Genomic DNA, 21,909 nt, shown 5'->3' with positions numbered 1-21,909 from the left:
GGTTTCTACAAATGTAGCAAATGCAATATGTGCAATATAGCTCTGCACAAAACTCTTGCCTGTAGTTTTAATGGCAGTAAGATATACAAGATTCAGACTTTGATTAATTGTAATACCAAATATGTTGTTTATATATTGTTGTGTGATTGTTGCAAAATCTATGTAGGGAGTACTATTAAGTCCCTAAAAGAGAGGATTCAAAAACATATGCGTTCCTTGAGAAACAATGATCCTTCATCACCTATACTCCGTCATATTAATAAGGAACATTTAACATCAGTGGTTCCACAGATTAAATACATGGGTATTAGCCATACCCCCCCGTACATCCTAGGGGTGGCAATCGAGAGATCCAACTCAGAAAAAATTAGGCTAGGTGGATAATTAGACTCCGAAGTCCAGAACTGGGTAAAAATTCGGATCATGAGATGCACCACTTTTTATAATGACATGAATTAAAACACGTATTTCTGTATGGATCTTGTATTGACTCGGATGAGTCTGTTTATGTTAATGAATATTTATGCCTGTCAACATCATTGAAAATAATCTTCTTTATAAATTGCAAATGATGATTATATTCTTCCATGTTTCATTACACATTGGTATATTTTAAATTCTATATGGTCTCTATCCTCTCCTTTATCTCACTTCATTCCAATTCTTCATATCCCAAAGATTGTGATACTAACAAGCATGCTTTGGTTTAGCTATATGCTTCTGTTTGATCATCAGAGTAATTAATGGTTGATGATTGAACCTATGACATTTGTTTTATATGGAGAAACAAAATTGATTATATAAAGGTGCTTATATTGCACGTAATTGTGTTGTGAGCGACTATTAATAATGTTGATTCATTTTTTAATGTTGTCCTACGTTGCTTGTAACAACAGACTGATTCATTTCATAATGGACTACTATGTATGAGTCCGTACTACTTCGTTTTTCAACTGTATATAGCCCATTCCAAAATGGTCGCTATTTTAGAGTAGATTACTTGAGTGAAATACGATCGATATGGGAAGTACTTGCGTTCGCTTTTAATGACGATATTAGTGTATGACAAATATTTTTTTTAATGATTTGTGTGGATTAAATGTTATAAGAGTATAATTTCTGCCGATTGAAATTTCAAGTTCTTAACTATTTTGTATTGGAATGGCTTACTGGGGGGGCCTACACTTGCGGTATACCCCGTTCCAATATGGCGACCGCTAGCGTCAGGACGTTTTCGGAGGTCTTTTGATGATGCTTTAGAATGCGTCTGGTTTGAGCCTGACGCTCTTCATGAGGAAATGGCTTTTCTCATGTCAGGTCAATTGACAGTTAAGATAAATGCCAGTCGGACTTGTGGTCGGACATAGACCACTAAGGTAAACAATATTCTCTCATAATGAAAAGTATAGATTGCCATTTTAATAATTGAAGTATTATTGACAGGGACCACACAGGAATTATAGAACACATAATGTCATTAACATGAATAAAGTTATCCATATTATACAAAATTATAAAAGTGACGATTTTAAATTAATGATATTGTCTCATGGAGTTCGTATCACTCACACTTGATTGGGTTGCTTTCTCGACTAACAAGTTATATTATTTAAATTGGATTGCAGTTTTAAGGATGACATATTAGTGTATGGTTGTTGGAGTCATCACATATTACAAACAGGGGCGATGTCATTCTTCAGTGAATTTTAAGTTGTAAATCAATATTACCAAGGCTTACAAGTAGTGAATTTGTGGAGTCATTTAATGTATTTGGTGTTAATTATTTCTGAGTTTTCAGTTTACTTTGGATAGATGTATCCAAGGCTCTATAACATTGTGGTAGGATATTAATTCGGTCTATTTTGTCTTCTTTTTGTCATTTTAGAATTGCAAATGTGGGGTGCTTGAGAAACAAATTGGTGCTGTCAAATACGAATCCCATATTGTGGGGGGGTGGGGCACTTTGTGAATACTGATGTACTTCGTAGGAAATATACCTTCACATGAAATAATAAATACAAGGTTGGTTCACAAATTGTGTTGGATATGGTTGGATATGTTTGGATATTAGAACACAGTGTAGTCTGTAACTTTATAACAACAGACCCTCCTTCTATATCCTCAGTGGTCATTTGGGTTAAAATACATTTCCTCAATTGAGATAAGGTACCATTAGTGATGCAATCTTTACTCTATGGGATATCACCTATGTATAAACCATCAATTTTGCTATCTTTCTGAGCTATGAGATCAGGAGGTTTCTCCTTTATATTGTTTTCCTCATTCTTTGTGTTAGGACACTTAAATAATGTTGTTTGTCTTTAATAGACACTGGTTGTCACATGGTGTTTTTAGGGTATGTGGTATCTTTTTGATTATGTTTTTAATAAAATATTGATAAAATGCGTTTAAAGATATGGTGGTTTGATATTTGGAGTTAGTTACTTTAAGTAATATTTTGTATTGTGTTTGGTTGATGCTACTATGGTGTATATATAATATTGAGTTAATATGTTGCTATTTAATCAGCCTTGAAAAAGTCCTACAATAGGACGAAACACGTGTCGAATGAATTTTGTCAACATCTGCAAGAACACCTGCAGATGGAATATTTTTTCAGAGCTTTCAGAAAATAGGCTGGACTAGATATCAATATTTAACAATTGTTTAATGTGTTTAAATTATGATTACCAAGAATTGAATTCTGTAATGGAAATAATTGTGTTTAATAAATATATATATAGATATATATAACAAGTTGCCACATAACTGTATATTTGTATTAATTACTGGTTTTTGATGATATTTTGTTTCACTATATTTCATTGTATCTTTGCAAATTCTTATTGATATATAGTGATTATTGAATTTGTCATTCTTGATAATTAGGGTCCATGGAATTATGTTTGTGTGTGCTCCATTAATAGTTTTTTTGATAAAATGCAAAGGTGTTGAGTACTGCAGAATACAGTGCCGTAGAGTTCAGTGACAGAGGGTTTTAGAGGAGGGTGTTGCAAAGTGCTGTGGAGTAGAGTGGCATAGAGAGCAGTGGTGTATAGTACATTGGAGCAGAGTAGAATAGAATGGCATACAGTGCAGTGAGAGTGCATGTCGTAGAGTAGAGTGGTATACAGTTCAGTGATGTAGAGTTTTGAAGAGTAGAACATAATTGCGTAGAGTGCAGTGGTGCACAGTAGACTGGCACAAAATGCAGTGGCGTAGAGCATAATGTTTTTGGGTAGAGTGGTGTAGACTGCATTGGCGTAGAGTGCAGTGGTTTAGAGCAGAATGGTATAGAGTGATGTAAAGTGCAGTGGCATAGAGTGCAGTGGTGCAGAGGAGAGTGGCACAGAGTAGATTGCAGTGGTGCAAAGTGGAGTGGCACAGAGTAGATTGCAGTGGCAGAGTGAAGTGGTGCAAGGAAGAGTGGAGTGGCAGAGTAGCGTGGCGCAGAGTGCAACGGCATACAATGCAGTGGCGTAGATTAGAGTGGTGCAGAGTAGAGTGGAGTGATGTAGAGTGGACTGACAGAGTGGAATTTTACAGAGCAGAGTGCAGTGGTACAGAGTACAGTGGCGCAGAGTAAAGTATCACAGAGTAGAGTGGTCTAGACTGGAGTGGTGTAGTGTGCACTGGCTAAGAGTGCAGTGATCGAGAAGAACAGAGTGACGTAGCGTGCACTGGCACAGAATATAGTGGTGCAGAGTAGAGTGCAGTGGTGTGCAGTGAAGTATGTATGGTGTGGCAGGGCACTGCCATTACAGACAACACGTTTTCAATTGAAATTACCATTACATTTGCAAAAACACAATTTTACTGATAAAACTATACAGTGCACAAACGATAATCTGTGGAAACGTCATCACCTCGGTTACTGATTTGCGTTCATCACATTAAAATATTTATTTCCACCACACTTCAGAATTACCAAAAAAATGTGCTTCAATTCTGCTTTCCGTGTTATAATCTGAAATGTCTGCACAGATCATTTACAGGCATTTAAATTTTGTTGCATGTTAGGGAAAAAAGTTATTCTTTTTCAGAGCAAAATTGTCACATAAAACCTCTCACTCTGAGGTGAGAGAAAGAAAAGTAAACACCAAGCTCCGTGAGAAGACAGAGCCTGACATTTGACAGGTCTTTCAATGCACAGCAAATGTAACAAGATAAGAACAAGACTTAAAGGCCTGTTTACAGAAGCAAGCTCTGTGGAAGAATACAGTAAACCGAATATGCTCCACCGGAGGGATAAACCCAAGCTGGACAGCCTAAAACAAATAAAGCCAACAAATAGAAAGCAAGCAAATTTAAGTTATAACCACAATTGAATGTTAAGCAATGGGTGTGTTTCATTCCCAGAGAAGCTTTACAAATGTCCCCAAGATATCTTTAGCAAACCAGACAGCAGCACTATCTGGTATGCTTAGACTTAAAAACATCCCAGGTTAAAAAAAAAAATCAGTTCTGGCAAGGCTCTGCCGGAACCATCTGAATAAAGGTTTGGAAAGGGAGACAGCGTTTTAACTGTCACATTAATGTTGGTTAAAGGGGGACTGAATTTAATACAGAATGACATGCCTAATAATTTTCTTTCCTCTTATAGCTGCCTTTTTACTTTAGATCATGCCACTTTCCTCAAGATTATACTATTATGGATGCTCCTAGGTCCTCATGTTCCAAAATGGATCAGCTCCTATGTCTCGAACCATAGTCAACGTGAGAGTGTGATGATTTGATGATTCTCTGGAGACCCGATACACTAAAGTGTCCTAGAGGCCTCCATCTTTACTCTTCAAAATATACATGGAGCCAATGGTAGTTCTCTGTGATGATCTGACCATCTCTTAACAATAACATTGTTATTAACATGCTGATCACACGCAGCTGTACTGGTGTCTGAACTCCGGAACACATTCCACACACTTAAGTGCAACTTCCGCCACACAACATTAGATAACACAAATACTATATTTATTAGGCCACGTTTTAGCTTCTTACATTTAACCTATCTTTGACCTAGACAGCTCTACCTCAGGTGCCTTGTCATAAATCCCGATGCCCTGGGGAGGTTGAAAAAATTGGTCACAACTGTGTTGCCCTATGCCCTACCCACAGCACCGAACATCAGCTTAAACTTTATATAACAGCAAGCATTACATCAACGAGAAATATTTCAAACACATAGTACAGATACTTCTGATTTCTCAACCATCCAGACAAGCATGTCAGTTACTCCCAACAATGGCAGCATCTCTCATTTCATATCGCTGAAAATTCTGTGTCACATAAGTCCAGAAAGATATTAGGTGACTCCATATCACGTGTACTCCAGCTACAAATGCCCCATCATACAAGGAAGTCCACCAGATCAGATCTGTTCCAGATACTTTTCACAAACAAACTGCCATCTTAGGCAGCCAACGCCTTATCAAAAACAAAGAAGACTTCCAGCTCGATAGTTCCTCACTTTAGAAAGAATGCTGCCCTGCCAAGCTAATTTTCATGTAATGCATCTACAATCTCATCTCAGCAGGTCGGATAACCAAAAGGCAGCATCCTGCAGAAACATGAGAAATGGTGATCCTTATCGGTCACCAATATCTAAGCAAATGTAGGGCTGGAACGAGCTTTATTAGTGGCCTGCTGGGCCACACAGCCCCTCTTCCCACGTAGCTTTAGATCAACAAAATATATCGCAAGAGTTCACTTCAACATTATTTTAGAAGAGTTTGAGCATTTTTTTTTGTTTCTTCGCCCTCACCAGAGGGTTCTTCGCCATGCATAGGGCTGCACTCACCTCCACATACAGTGTGCATAAATCAACTTGTTCCACAGTTAACCCAAACCATGTGTGCAGAGCTATTATGCCCACATTCCTGCAAAAAAAAAAACTCATATAAAGCATTTTTCCCTCTCATATGATTGTTTATGATACTATTCACCATCCCAGCAGAAAGACAAACTCCGACGTTTAGTAGCTTGTACTTTGCATTTCCCTCAATATCTCTGGGGTGTACTTGGAGTAGAGCAGAAGACCGAACCTGTGTGGCCACAATGAACTGCAGTGCCTAGGACCAGCGAGTAAAACAACTAACGTGAAGTTAACAGAGAACAAAATTCATATCCATGACCTGAATTAATGTTTAGTAGACGGGCTTGGGGGGTTTCTACTGTGGTGATACTGAATAATCTGTCAAGGGCACAGGAGATAAATGTCAAAGTTTAGTTTCTATATTGTGCAAGATTATATACTGTGGGTGGTGATCTCTCATGGGATGGGTAACACAAATGTGAACATGTAAGGCCTAAATCTTAAATTGTGCTCTGATTATACCCACTGAGCTGCCCAAATCGCCAGTGCCAATAATGTGTATGGATAGGTTTCTTAGACTGGCTCCTGCAAAAATATTGCACTATGCTTACTACTCTCTGAAATCCTACCTTGGGCCTGCAGCCCAAAATCAGAGGTCCGTTATACACTCGCTAGGTTCACGGTGGCACATTTCCACACCTACAAACACACACTTTAACCGTAAAATAACAAAGTAACACCACACAAGTAGTTGTTTCAGAGAGACAAAATACAAAAAAAACTTTCGGTACTTCATCAATAATTATTGGTGCACGATCGCCTTTCTATCAGATTGCACACAGTCATGAAAAATCAGTAAAATAACCAGCGATCAAAGCAAGCAAGGAAAAAAAAAAAAAAAATGAACTGCGATCTGCAATTATCATTTGACATTTGTTTGGGAATCATCAATCCAACGAGGTTTACAGCATGCATGTGATTTGCATGGGTCAAGCAATATTGCCCTTTAAAAGTCATGAGTCAAACCGGGAGCCACGTCATGCCAATAGTAACCAGACCAGGCTACTATATAAAACACATCCCATAGCAGTGAAACACATCCAAAGCAACTCCATAGATATTTAAGCGTGCTCAATCACTCCTGCCCAATAAAGGGTATCATTCTGTAAAGAAGCTACCTTCCTTCAAGAGTGCTATCAGAATGAAGACTGATGAGCATGTTCCATATTATCAAGCTGTTAATGTTTCTAAAAAAAAGTTACACATTAAATGAGCTACGGGGCAAAAAGATTCTGCTACATTGCCAGGCCGCCGACCGATGGAAAAAGAACTTGATGTAATTTATGTTGTTGTATTTATATAAGAAATGCATGTGCTTTACTTGTCAACTACAAATGAACGATTTCTCTATTTCGATTTAAAACCGATTCCTCTGCCTTTGAGTGTCCACTTTTATAACATATGCTCCTGAATATACAAATGGCTACTTGTCTTTTGAAGATGATGCCTTTTAACTGCTGGCAGCTGTTAGTGCCAAAGTATGTGGATGACCTTGCAGAAGGGCAATGCCCCGTCAACCTTCACATCATGCCAGGTGTTGTTTGAATACCTGGGCAAAGTCACAGAAGCTATTTTGTTACGGGGGCAAGGACAGGGGTCAGGGATGATTGTGTCATTACCAGAGCTGAAAGGAGGAACCCCACACATAATGGAAGTTTAAAAGAGCCTAGGGTCTCACATCCTTGGCCAGTTGATTTTTGCAGTGGTCTCAACAAATGAAAAGCATCATGGTTGGGCCTTTGTCAAATGCCTCTTGCCACATACCAAATCAATCAGTCCTGCTGACAGGGCACTCCCTGCACATAATACATATTTGCTACTCTATCATAACAACAAGGTAGGACCACTCATCTAGTGGTTTGACTACAACAGATGTGGAAGTGAGATTAAATGAAAATAAAACACCTTCAAGTAAACTGGTTTATAGAGATTTAAAAACTGTAGATAATGCCTGATCTTGAATAACGATTCTTCTCTGCTCAATCGCCCCTTGATATATACACTGTGGTTGCTCGCTCTGGACAGGCCAACCCAACATTTACCCATTGAAAGGGATTAAGTGGAGATTGGACTCTAGTGCACAATGTCAGCGTCTGTAATGCCTAGACCTGGTAAATCCATAGAAATTGTTAAATGCACACACTGGGCGAGCTGGACGACTAACAGAGCAAGAAGAACGCTGGAAATGCCATTGCAGATAACCCTGCTTTACCTCCTACACTGGTTAAATCAGCAACATCCATACTACATTGGCAGCAGTTACACAGGGCAGGGCATCTTATTTCCTTAAAAGTAACTTTATGACAACCGTGCGTGTTTACAAAACTGTAACATTTAATGTGTTAGACGTATTCGCATATTGTCACATACAGCAGGGAGCCATGGCCTCCTGGGAAACCATCCCGCGCGAGCTTGTGGAGTTCCACTCAGTGACGCACACGTATCTGTCAGGCACTAAGGGAATGGATTGCTAAACTTAAATGCTACACGGAACAACCCCTCCCTCGACCGCACTGCCAGATCCTTGTAGGAGGACGTAATCCCATTTAACCATAGGTCTTTTGTTGCAAGTAAGCTAAACTAGTGTCACTTAATTATGGACACAAACATATTCATTTTAGGTTTGTTTTTACGTTTGTACCATACCCCTGGGCAGATTAAACCCTTTCGAGAATCTTACTGCCCCAGATGTTCTGCAGGATTCAGCCGACTTCCTGGATTTGGCTTGGATACGCCCTCGAGTTCAAAGATTCTGGATCGAGGTAAAAAAACAAATGCTCAGTGTTCAACATCTTCAACACTTCGCTGCAGGCCATGCTGTGATCCGTTAAAGATATGCAGAAGGCTGTTGGTTTTGGCCAAACAAAGATAGCAAAGTTGTGACTGGCTTCAAGATTCTGCTCTATATAATTATGTGTCTGAAACCTTTGTCAAACTGCAGCCTATAACCAGGGCCACTGGGAGTATGAGATTCTGCTGCAGCTGCGTTTTCCACATAATTATGAATTTGCCACATAACGGGCAGATTTTAACAAAAAAACACTTGGTTCTAGCTCTGAGATTTCAAAGGTTACTAAAATTGTGGCAACCCGTTCGCTGCAGAGAAAAGGACCCTATGCAAAGGTTGACTGGTCATCTTTCAGTTGCTTATTACTCTATTTGGATGTTACACTGGTGGTAATAAAGTCAAACCTTTGCCCAGAAAGTGTTAACGAGCAAAAATAAAAAAATTATGAAGTAATACTATCACAAAAAGTGCCACATTAGGTCGCTTACTTTCTCTTCTCTTGCTGCATAATTTAGTCCACACGGCCGCATAATTTGGTCCCGCCCCCTCCCCCACAACATAATTCCAGTAGGCCTGCCACATAGCATCCAGACCGAAAGTTATACGGGGGGTGTTCATGGAACACTTACGTCGTGCTGACACTGCGCCTGTTGAGATTACGACCTGAGGAACTCATGCCACCGCCCCCTATCTCCGCTACCGATGTTCACTGTACGATCTTTAAATTATGCGGGGAGGGACTAGTGAATCGACGGTTTAAGCACACTGCTGTGGTTCACACCAAGTTGTGGATGTTATTAATTGAACTCTAATTAAGCTCTTTGTCGTTCTGCAATAGGATCATACAGCGAATTCTCACTTTTCATTTCAGTTAAATGTTTGTCAATACACTTACCAGGCCGGTTGTTATGCTATGAACTAACACGGATTGTTATATGTACTAGCGACACTATGATAAGGCCTTGCTGTTTATATGCCGAGTGTATGCTGACTGCACAAGGGATTGGCATACGACTGGTGTTTATTTTTGGAACTGCTCTGTTATGAATACGGTTGTAAAACAAAATCTAATAAACCTATTTAAACAAGAGAAATGGAGGTAGACGGCCATTGGAAAAAGCGTAGACATCGGATCCGTACCAGACAAAATGTGGGGAGTGGAGTGTGTGTGTGTGTGTGGGAGGGGGGGGAAGAGGGAGGGGTTATGTTTTTTGGGGAAAAGTTTGTTAACTAGGCAATTGGAGTGATTCCCACGTATCTGGCTATTTACTCTTTTTATTGCACGTATTGCTATGGTCTTTGGTGATAGGCGATCCCCAAAACTCGCTGTAATCCCTCTAAACAGATAAGTATATCCCGCAGATCAATAATTTGAAAGTGAGACCAAACACGCACCCTCAATTAAATAACAAATCAGAACAGCATGCGAAAATTATAATAGAATCGCAGGGTCACCTACAAAAAGAAGCCTGTCCACTCAAGCGCCCGTAGCCTTTGCGCACGCTCAGTACCCCGGACTTGGACAGAAAGTGCATTGCATTACTTTGTAGGTACGATAGCAGCCAGGCTTCTGTCTGCATAAGACAACCGCACAAACAGACCTCGAGACAACATGGGAGTCACTTTCACCACTGTTTATTTATGAAAACCATAAGTCAGGGTGGAATTTTTCACAAGCTTTGCGCTGCGAAAATGCCTCGAGGTAGCGTCCCTGGGGAAGAATTCGAGTATATACTACGATGCAGCAGAGTTAGGGCGCCTCCTGCACGACCTCCAGCTTTCACGGGCTGAGCCTGCCGCTTGGGGGGCGGGGGGGCTGCATCCAGGAGGCAGAGCACGTACACACTGACAGCGGCAGCTGCGGGGTGTGCCAAGCCTGGCAAAGCTCCCCACCTGGACCGAGCAGCGATGCATCAGCCCCCTGTGCCCTCCTTACGGGGGGAACCTAGACAGCGGCTCCGCGGTTTTTTAGAGCTCTCCTGTCCAGAGGGCTGCACGAAGCTGGCATCCTGGAGGACCGTGGAAATACCGGGCAACGCTTGAAATGAAAACCGATTTACAAGCAGTCATCACATATCTGGAACCGTTTCTGTTAACGGTAACAGCTTGTGTGTGCTTGTGCGCGCGGGTGTTTTTAGCTGGCATTCACACAAATAAAACGAAGCAAAAATACAGAAACGAGCTTACCTTTCGTATATTTCGCCATTGCCCCACAGTGAAGAAGGGATAGAGGAGAATGAAGATTTTATTGGCCACAGCCGAGCGGGGACGGCTCCGAGGGCAGCCCGTGAGCACCGAGGAGGGTTAGCGACTGACGTGCAGGTGTCACTCGTGTAGGTGAGCAGCTGCACGGGTTAACCATCCCCAGGTATCAGCCTGTCAGCCTCGCGCATGCCATGACAGAGGACAAGTGCCCGCACGGGAGAGAAGGCAGTCTGGAGGCAGGACTCCGCCGACCCGGGCTTCACCACTCCCCCCTGCTCTACTCTAAGGACTGGACGGCAGGGGGAAGCACAGTCCAGAGCCCACATTTCATCAATGGAGGAGGCGGGTCTGAGGGCTACGGAGAGAAATGCTGCCTCGCACGTCCCATTCCCCTCCCCTGCAGAGCAATGTCGTTTCCTGAAAAGCCCGCAGGGAGGGAGGGGGGCGCCAGGACACTGAAAGCTGGAGAAGAGACGGCTGTAGTGCTGCGCAATCCAGGAAGGGGGAGTGCACTGAAGAGGCGAACTGCGCACTCCCCTCACGGCGGAGAAGCAGCGCCGCAGCTCCAGAAGAACGCCTTCACACTCGAAGATCCACTCCTTTTTATTGAAGGGGCGAGGACAGCATCACATCTTCTCAAAACAGAATTTCGGATGGCAATCCGATTTAAAAAAAATCCCTCAAAAGCAGGCCTGGCTCCAGGATTCTGGATGTGGTAGGGCTAGGACACCGGCACCTCTCAACATTTTGAACAGGTGCAGCATTGAGCCTGGGATTGATTACACAGCACCTATTGCACATGCATTCAAAACCTTTGAGAAGGGGATAACACTTGTCTGTGTCTGTCTACATGATCGTTCTGTTGTGGTTAGGCCGTTCTAAATAACGATGTCCTACTAGGTGATGGCTGCTTCTAATTACATGAAAAACCAAGAATAAATACAAAGCACATCTCCAACTGTCTACAGCAGGACAATCAGGTGCAAAGTTGCAAAATAACCTAAATAAGTATGGTGTAAAAAATTGCCTAAACGTTGACTTAAGTACTCACTCCAGAAATCTGTCTGTATCCTACATGTCACTCATGCCTTAACTGTATATGTTCTGTGAGAGATGAAAGCTTGTAATGGTCTGCCCAACCAGATCTGTTCTGCAGGAGGCAGATTTTCATGTATTGTCCTCTGTGAGAGACCGAAGCAGACTTTGCTACTTTCATACGTCCTGATTTTGAGAGGAGGCAACGCTTGCACTGGTGCGGCCTGATTTGTAGCTGTCTTGTGATGTTGTGCTAATGCTACGTTAGCTGTACCTATCCTCTGAGGTTGGGGAGTTTGCATTGTTTCTGCCCTAGGTACACCTGTTCTACAAAGAGGGGTGTTTCCAATGCTGTTGCCCTAGCTCATAGAAATACAAAGGATATTTTGAATGCACTTGCATAACATGCCTAGGCCATACAGAAGCTTTTTTTGGATGTTGCGAGGAAACGTAACATAAAAAAGCCAAGACTCCTCCCCGGCAAGGCAAACAGTGATTTTTACTGTTGTGACAGGGAGAGTAGCTATCTCCATACAAGTAAAGACTGGTCTCCATTTGCTGCTTCACAGGCAAACACTTATATAGCAACATGAACAATGCTTGTTACAAAAGGTCAAATAATAAGTTACTTAGCAGTTACATGTTGCAAAATGTCACATAACCTATTTCTTACACATTCCTTATTGCAGTTGTAACAATGCTTAACAAAGCAACTATTAACTGCTCCAGAATGCATGTGTTTTTTATCACTCTGCTCCCAAGACCTTTTATTTTGTTTTCCCTTGGCTAATTCAATCTCCTGCTCCCATTTTCAACCATGTTTCGAATCTTCTGGGACAACAGAATACATGCCTGTGTAGTTAAGACTATAATTACTTCAAGCTTGCAAACACACGTTTTCCTTTAACTAAGACCTTGCTGGTCATGCATTCTATTTTCTAGTGAACTCTTCACCTCTCTGGCATCAGCACAAATCTTAGGCTGACAATGCTCTTTCTCCAAATATAACTTTGTATAATTTTCTACCGATGTCTGATGTAGCGTACTTTCTTCACATTTAATTTCCTCTACAATATCCCCACCTTTAGTTGATATTTCAACTACTGAGTTTAAACTTTGATCTACCAGGTGATATGTATTGCCCTGGCATCTACTACTCATGTTGGTGTCCAAATTGGAAACATCCCTCCTGCCTTTGATCCTTTTACACCATGCTAAAATTAATTGAATACCAAATCATATCAATAACAGGGCCACAAGAGCTGACAACATGGCTTCCAACAGTCCCGACATCCAGGATGGTATTAAAGAATACCACCCACTAAGCCAATTATTTGGGCCACTTCCTTCATCCATTTTCTTCTATAGATTATGGAAAGTTTGTATGGCCTCTGACAAAGTTCCAATATCAGCATCATTTGCTGGGACACAAGTAAAGAAAGTAGTCCAAATCTCTGCACATACCCCTCCTTCTATGGATGTCATAAGGTCAAGTACATAACAGTGCCGCATTCTCATCATTCTCATAGCACAGTTCTTCCTCTATAGTATTAACTCCTTCTATCATAGTATTTATAGACTTTATAAGTTCCCATTAAGTGGTCTGTAGCCATCAAACGGTTGCTTTTGCCTGAACAAATGGCAGAATACTTCCAAAGAACAACAGTGCATCATTAAACAACCTATACATTTGGGGAACATCATTCCAAGTGGTAGTGCCATAATTCTCAGCAGTTCGTCTGCTTCAGTGATGATGTAACAAAGTCTTTGGATGGCTCATGTGGTGTTCACGAAGCCCTGATAAACTGACTCCATGGATTACCAAAACAGGGGCATGCACGGTGACCATGGTGCATAGGCCATTCCAGTTCAGAGGTAGCTGAGCATACGGTAGTTTTCAACACTGCAATAATAGTCCATGAGGTTGGAGTTGTGGAGGTGCCCCTCCATGTCAGCGTTATCTATTGTGGCACTGCAGTTGATATGCCTGCCTACATTAACAATGCTGTTTCGTATGAAACATAAAGAAACAAATGTTAACCTAATGACTGCCTGAGGACTTACTGTACTATCTATTCTTTCTTCCTGCATCCTGACTATTATCAGTTTTGTTCCTTAAAGACATGGCTCTGTAGGAAAATTCAATACCAAGATACCATTGATCATAGGCATAAACCGATCCAGTAACTCTAAATTATGGCCTACAAACACAATCTAGGTGTAAAGGATTTACTAAGTAACTACTACACTCATTGGGCAGGCAAGTGACTCCTAAAACCCTAAACCTAAGACAATTTGTACCCATTCTGCAGTGTTAAGATGACCTGTTTTCTTAATTAATGCTATTTCATCCTTAATGTCCTGTCGGTCTGTAAGGATGTATAAAACGCATGCTAAAGAGTCATACTTTGTGGCATTAACTAGAAACTGTACTACCCTAACATGTTTTGGCTGCATTAGGGCCTTAATCCTACACTGGTAAACATGTAAAAGACATATATCTAGGGGTACTTCCCTAGTTGAATGTAACCTATCTGATCCATAAGCATGAGGAATTAAAGAATAAACAAAACCTGATTCATTAGTACTTTGAGACTATATCTGACATGTGCTGACATCACAAGTTATCTAATAATCTAGCATGGATACTATGGGACACATTATCCTATGCAGAGAGTTCTCTTTGTCGGTGTATGATGTAACTAAGAGCTAGAACATACATTACTATGAAAAATCAATAGTAGATGTGATAGTAAAAAGAGACCAAAAAGGAAAAAGAAAGCAAATATATATAACTTTTGTTTTGCTGGTTCAAAAAATTGTCCAAGAGCAGAAAACCGTCCAGAGGTGGAGAGGGGTATTTTTATTGTCACAGTCTTCTTCCCCCCTCTTGTTCCATTTAAATCGCTGGTGGTTTTTGCCGTGATGGAGGATTCAACTGAATGTGAATAAACAAATCCAAAGCTTCCTGCCATCTACCTTGAGGGCAGAGGGAGCAGTCATGATCATGGTGAAAGGTCCATCGAACCTTGGCTCTCTCGATTTCCAGACAAAATTTCTGACAAAAACCTAATAGCCTATATGTGCACGACTGGTAGGTCGACCTCAGCAGTGTGGCGCTTCTCCTTTGCCTAGGTTACCTGTTTGGAAATTGACTTTGCCACTTGGGTTAATTCAGAGAGATAAACATACATTTCATCATTCAATAATTCAGCTGTATTTTCTCCCTGTACCTTACTTCTGGTGGCAGGTGTCTGCATAGTCATAGGCCTCCCTGCCACTATCTGATGAGGTGTCATGGGATGATCAGAACTAGGTGTGTTCTTAAGGGAGAATAGTGCCAATGGTAAGCAATACAACACGTCCTATTTAACGTTGCGCATAGCTTGCTGATCTTAATTTTTAGCAGGACTTTAAGGCGCTAAATGATGCCATTGCTCTAGGGATGATAAACAGAAAATAGTTTATGTTCTATCCCTAGCATTGTTGTGAGATGTGCAAAGATTGCATTAACAAAGTGTGTGCCGTTGTCAGATCTTATCCCTTCTGGAATTCCCCAGGGGGGAATCACCTCAAGAATCGAAAAAAGTGGCAGTTGACTTAGCATTACAATGGACGCACGGTCCTGCTTCCAACCACTAAGAAAAAGGAAAAACTACAAGTATGAGTTACCAATAGTTGTTGCACCTTTCTAACACGCTCACAAAGTCAATATAGAGAGCTTTAAAAGGACCCTGTGTTCATGGAATGGCAGAATTTATCACCTTCAATGTGGGATTTGGAGAAAATTGCTGACAAACGGTACAATTATGAAGGTACATGTAAGTTGGGAACAAACCAATCTTGTATTTGCATAGACAAATGATCTCTTGAGATGTGAGCTGGTAAATGCAATTGATCAAGAGCTAACGTAAGTAAAGCCTGAGGCATCACTGGTTTACCTGCAGATATTTGCTATATAAACCAAGTCATCCCCGGACTGGGAGCATCCTCTGGTCTTCTATAACTGTTTGTTGTGCGGTGGGAAGGCTTTCTGCAACTCTCAAAGATTTAACCTTGCTGTTTCAGCATAACCAGAAGTGACATTATCAGTGGTGGTGTCAGACTCAATGGTGAGGCGGTCTTGGCCACCAAAACAGGGACATGTTGTGAACCTGATTGTACAGGCAAGGGTGTGCGCCTGGATGCATCTTTAGCTGCCCAATCTGCTAGTACATTTCCTCGTGACACAAAATCATGCCCATTTGTATGTGCTGCACACTTTACAACTGCCACTGCCTGTGGTAACGCAAGCCCCTCTACTAAAGCTTCTAAAAGATTTCTATGCACTTCCGTCTGACTTGAAGAACCTCTCCTGCCCCATCTCAAAATGCTAGAATGTACAGTGGTAGTTACATAAGCCAAATCTGAATATTTCATGATGCCTTTTTCTGTACCTTTTTTAAGACCCTTTATCAACTCTGCTGCTGGTGCAGAATAATGTGCTGATAGCGTTAACTGCTCTACTATGTGGCGTGTGTATGAAGAATTATGCTGTTGTGCTCTGACAACTGCTGCATCTGTGTGTCTCACTACTGTATCCTGATCAATAGTAGAGAAACCCTAAACAAAATAGACAATATTACATGGAACAGGATCCTCTGTTGCTTGGCTAGGTTCATTAGGGATATATGTTGCACAGCAATGAGCATCATCCTCAGAGTCTAATTCAGGATGACCAAAGAATGTCACAGGATTCACTCTCTGACACTTCACAACCTTTAGAGATGGTAGTGACAGTATCACCTCATATCCTGACACACTCTAGCTAAGAGTAGTCTTAGTCTTCTAAATGATAGCAAACACTGCGTGTTCTGCATAGAGCATCAAAGGTGCCCCCGTAACAAAGGGGGGGATGCTTTTCTGCACTGCAAAGGCAGCAGGGGCGAGAGCTTTCTCACAAGGATAATGACCTCTCATTATGGAATCCAACTGTCTACTAAAATATACAACAGGTTTGTGTTCTAAGGGATATTTCTGCATAAGGACAGCTGTCATCACATGACCATTGCAATGACAAAAGAGATAAAACTGCTTGGTGTAATCAGGAGTCCCCAAAACTGGGACATTTGTTCTCAGTCTTCAATTTCTGGAAAGTCACCTTCTCTAATACAAGATTGGGCTGCTCCCTTATCTATGAGGAATGCATGCCTCTTGTCATTGATAGGTATTTTCACAGTGAGTTCCTCACCTGGCCTGTGTGATACTGGCAATACTAGAAGCATGTCAGGCAATTTGTCTGGAAAGGATTTCCTCTTTTCACAATCACACCTCCCTGTCCACTTTGAGGTGGAGTTGCCATTGGGGGTGCTTGCTAACTTTTCTGTGGTGGCATCTGTTGCACCTGAGGCTAGTTGCTGCACAATTTGTGGTGGCGTCTGAGGTACAAATATTTGGGGGTTTGACTGTAGCTGCACTACTGTATTTCCTGGCGGATTGTAAACACCTGTCCTTCCATTTTGTTTATCCCATCTCTTAGCCCTGCAATCTTGAATGAAAAAATGTCCATATCTGTTACAGTAATGGCATGTTTGACCCATACTTTGGAGAGCTATCCTGTCTCTTCCTATTCCTCATTGTCCTCCTCTGTTACGTCATTGTGCCCTTACATTATTCTGCTGTTGTGGGTAATATTGATGGATGGGCCCTGCAACTGATCCCACAACACTGCAGTCATCCAAGTGGTGGCTGCTACTACAGCTCCTTCCACTGCTCCTTTGTCAACTTTTTACTGCACTAACTTGACTGTTGCTTTCTCTGTCACCTCCTGCTTGGTTCTCTTCTCTCGTTCTCCTGCTTCTTTTTACAGAAATGGATAATATTTGCCTATATCTCTGTACAGGGCCTGACTTCCAATGCAACTATATTATCAACTCATCATTTCCCCAGTTACTTCCTAACCCTGACCTACATCTTCAGTCCCCTTTTCTTTCACCCAGCTCAGAAATTGGGAGGGATCGTCATTTGGCTGCATTGATTGAGCCACAAGCGACCCAATGTATGGCCTGTCAGAATACATTTTCCTCAACTGATTCCACACTAATTAATATTATTCTGAGTTAGGTTTTGTAATGTGCAGAGCTACCCTAAATGGTTTCCCGGCGCAGGAGAGTGCAAGGAAGGTGAACAGGTCAGTTGGTTTAAAATAACCAGGTCTTCATACTTTCACACAAGGTCAGTAATGAACAGCAGTTCTTTAGGGCTTCTGGAAGAGAATTCCAGAGTTTGGGGCGAAGGTTAAAAAGGAGTGTCCTTTCATCTGAGTAAGACAAAATCTTGGTACTGTGAACAGGGTTGGAGATGAAGATCTGAAAGAGCATGTGGGCCGATAGGGTCTCACTCATTTCTAAATGTAGCATAGTCCAATGCCCAGTTTGGCCTAAACCGTGTAACAGAGTGCCCTAAACTCAACGCGTTTGAAGATCCTGAGCCAATTAACTTTAGTAGTAAATGAGAGACAGAGGCCGATTTGAGTAAGCGAAAGAGCAACCTGGCAGCAGCATTATAGACCACTTGTAAACAATAAATCGTTGACTTATCAGCACCTAAATAGAACACGTTCCTGTAATCCAGTTTAGATATAATAAGAGCTTGGATAACAGTCTTTTGGGCTGTGTGGGGAATTATCCAGAATACTTTTTTAGCCATCCAAGTACTGTAAAACAAGTAGCAGTTACTTTAGTCACTTAGAGTTTCGTAGAAAAGTTGCTGTCAATAACAAATCCCGGGTTTTTCACCTTTGAGGATGGATTAGACAGGGTCCCTAGAAAGTCCAGCCAGTGTTTAGAGCCCCATAGAGAGGCATTCTTGCCCAGAACCATGACCTCTGTATTATCGCCACTGAGCTTGAGAGAATCATTGTTCATCCATCTATGGATTCTCCTCAAGCCTAAGGTCAGGATCGAGGGGGCATGCCCACAACTCTCTATTAAGTCAGTTTGCACATAGATGTTGAAAAGCAAAGGGCTCAGGGCAGAGCCTTGAGGAACTCCAGAGGTCAGGGCATGTGGCTTCGATTTCACATCATCTGAAAAAACTCAAAACACACTGTCTGAAAGGAAGGAAACAAGCCATCTCAGAGCGGTGCCTTCCAGGCCTAGAGCCTCCGGTCTCAACACCAGGATTGAGTGTGATATCATATCAAAAGCAGCAATCAGATCTAACAGGATGAGTGCAGTCGTACCTGCATCATCCAGGTGTTGTGTGAGATGTTCTGTTATGCCCAGCAATGCAGATTCAGTGCTGTAACCAGCCCTAAAACTGGACTGTGAGGAATTAAACACATTTCGGGCCTCAACAAAGTTAGTTAGGTGAGCATTAACATGCTTTTTAAGGACTTTGGAGAAGAAAGATAAGAAAGAAAGAAACAGGACAGGTCTGATTGCTGCTTTTGACATATCACCACCTTAAATTTGACAGGTTGGAGGGATCCATGTTAGTTTTTTAGTAACAGAAGAACCATAGCATGTTTCCACCTCAGAGGTAAAAGCACATCCCTCAAAGAGTAAGTCAGCCACTGCAATATTGGAGTTAAACAGGTTGTGTCAAATAATCTAATCTACTGGGGGGTAAGGGATCCAATGAAAATCCTGATTTAATAGATTGCAGGATAGCTGGAAAGATGAGATAGAGAAGAGGCCAGTCACTCAATTTGGTGTCATAGCCCAATTGAGCTGACAAGGCCTACATAGGCATATTAAACACATTCATGGCAAGGTTTGGATCTACTGTGAAAGAGTCTCTGGCCAACTGTAAGAGTTTTTTTTTTATTTTTTATGAAAAAGTGGAAAAAATTCAAACTCATCACACTGATTCAGAGAAGATAAAAGCAGGGGAAATATTACTAACGTCTGCCAGTTCTTTTGTAGTGAATCCTATCTTGTTTTAATGGGAAGCAGGAGTTAGCTTAGCCTTCTGGCTTGCAGACCTGTGCCCCCGTCACCCAGTGACTTTTTCCCTACTAAGTTTCCTCTGTTTTAGCGCAATTATTTAATTATATCTTTCCAAAATGGCTGTATTGTTTTTAGTTAGGCCAATGTTTTAGTTCCATGCTACCAGTGCCACTCTGCTAAGGCGTCACTATCAGCGCCAGAGATAGATAAGATGTAGGTACTCACATTAGGTACTTTCCCACTTTGTGCTTTCAAAGGAATTGTTTATGTAATTTCCAACCCCAAGCATGTCTTGTTATCGATTGTTTGGGAACAGTCCTATGTCAAGAGTCCAATCAGATCTGTATAAATTCCTCATACAGACAGATACATACAGACCTCATACAGACAGATAGTTAGAGGGATTCCTACCAGATGCCATCAACCCTATCCATGCTACACTTTGCCTTGACGCTGACCCAGTCTTCGTGTCCCTATGGAGTATGATCTAGAGACCTCATTCCAAGGTAACGAGGGTTGGGGGGTGGGGGGTGCTCTTCTCATGGACATGGTACTGGCAGATTAGGTTCAACACACCTAGCTCTCTTTAGGTTAGGTTCATCATGCTAGGGTAAAAGGACATATTTGATATCTCATGTCATTTTATGTTATTGCAAGATTGTGGGGGGGTCTTTGTATTCATGACTCTTGTCTTTACCACTCTTGTTCCTTGCATTATTCGTTATTCCAATCATTACAGTCCATGCAACTTATCAAAGATTGCAGTCTTGTTAATACAACCTATTGACAACTTTACTGCATCTCCTTCATTCCCTGTGTTTGATTGAGACATGCTGTTCATACTCCGTTTAACTATAACACTCCCTGAGATGTCGCACTCTTGAGTCCATTCGTAAAGGCTTCCACAAATCACATTTTACTGTTTGGGTTTTTGGTGAGGTACTGCTTGTGAGCAAGAAGGGTTGGGAGAACAGTTGCGACTTGTTATAGGACTGCCATAGTCACCGACAAACAGAATTACTGTCATCCTTAAACCAGCAATCTTGAGTACAGCAAGAGTCAAACTACGACACTTTCACCATATTAAAAAGTGCCTGCAGCAATTTTGGGAATGAGTAATTTTGTCTGTGTAAAATGTAGCCCGAGCCAACTTACAGAGGGCATGGGGAGACTTTCAGAGCTTCCTTTTAGTTGAGTTTGGCTTCGACCGTGTATGATTTACTCCAAAGTCTTTTTAGAGCTTTGCAGCGCTTCTATCTAATTTAAGTGTATCAATAAACCATGGGATGGGAGGACGCCTTTGGCCTGTACATTTAGCAGTATTTGGCAAAGTAACATCAACAGCCTCAGCGAGTCATTGGTGAATCATAGTCTTGTCAAGATCAGCCTCAAGTTGTAGAGCAGGCTGGGTGCTAAGCAGCTGCTCATTAAGTGCCACAATATTAAGTTCTGGCCAGATCCTAGAGTTAATTTTGTGTTTCGGCCATGTTTTACGATGCTGATAATAGACCTTCAACTTAAAGGGCACAGCAAAGTGATCAGACCAGCCAAGTGAGAGAGGAGAATCGGTTATCAAATCCTTGATGTTAGAGAAAATGGGGTCCAAGAGATGCCCTGCGACATGAGTAGGTACCAAGTTAAGGAGTGCCAGAGTGAGTACACTCAAATCCTCAATAAAGGTTGAACTAAAATTATTATGCACATCATCAAGGTGGAGATGAATATCCCATAATAAAATAAAATTAGGGGGTCTCAAAATGTGGGGAACCAATAGGTCGGATAGGGAGGAGCACCACTTTCCAGCGTACCCAGGGGGACGATAAATCAATGCTCCATAGAGTGTAAAGTTGTGAGTGAGGGGAAAAGTGAAAAGGTCAAAGCTTCACAACCAGCAATGGGAACTTCTTCAATTTTACAAAAGTAATCTCTTAAAAAATAATAATAATAATACTAGCAATAACACCTCCAAGCCTATCTAGTCTGTCTATTCTAACTAGGGAAAAGCTAGTAGGAAATATTGAAATTTTATCTGCTATTTAGATATGATATATCTGGTCGGAAGTGTTGCGCTGATAACT

General features: G+C 41.5%; 1 protein-coding gene across 6 annotated transcripts in view; it reads right to left on the bottom strand.

Annotated features, from left to right (window-relative positions):
• UGP2 (UDP-glucose pyrophosphorylase 2) overlaps nucleotides 1–21,909 on the bottom strand; it is a 440,011-nt gene that overhangs the window by 339,683 nt on the left and 78,419 nt on the right. The window contains exon 1 of one of the 6 annotated variants that reach the window (XM_069234234.1): nucleotides 10,848–11,614. The exons of the other annotated variants lie outside the window; for them this stretch is intronic. Within the exon in view, the coding sequence (XP_069090335.1) occupies nucleotides 10,848–10,866 (19 nt within the window). The 5' untranslated portion in view covers nucleotides 10,867–11,614. Of the gene's footprint in view, nucleotides 1–10,847; nucleotides 11,615–21,909 lie in introns of those variants that run through there. 6 annotated transcript variants of the gene reach the window in all.

The sequence above is a fragment of the Pleurodeles waltl genome, chromosome 5, assembly GCF_031143425.1.
Source record: "Pleurodeles waltl isolate 20211129_DDA chromosome 5, aPleWal1.hap1.20221129, whole genome shotgun sequence".
Classification (NCBI taxonomy): domain Eukaryota; kingdom Metazoa; phylum Chordata; class Amphibia; order Caudata; family Salamandridae; genus Pleurodeles; species Pleurodeles waltl.
Note: the sequence above shows the minus strand (reverse complement) of the source record. Positions and strands in the feature narration are given on the sequence as shown.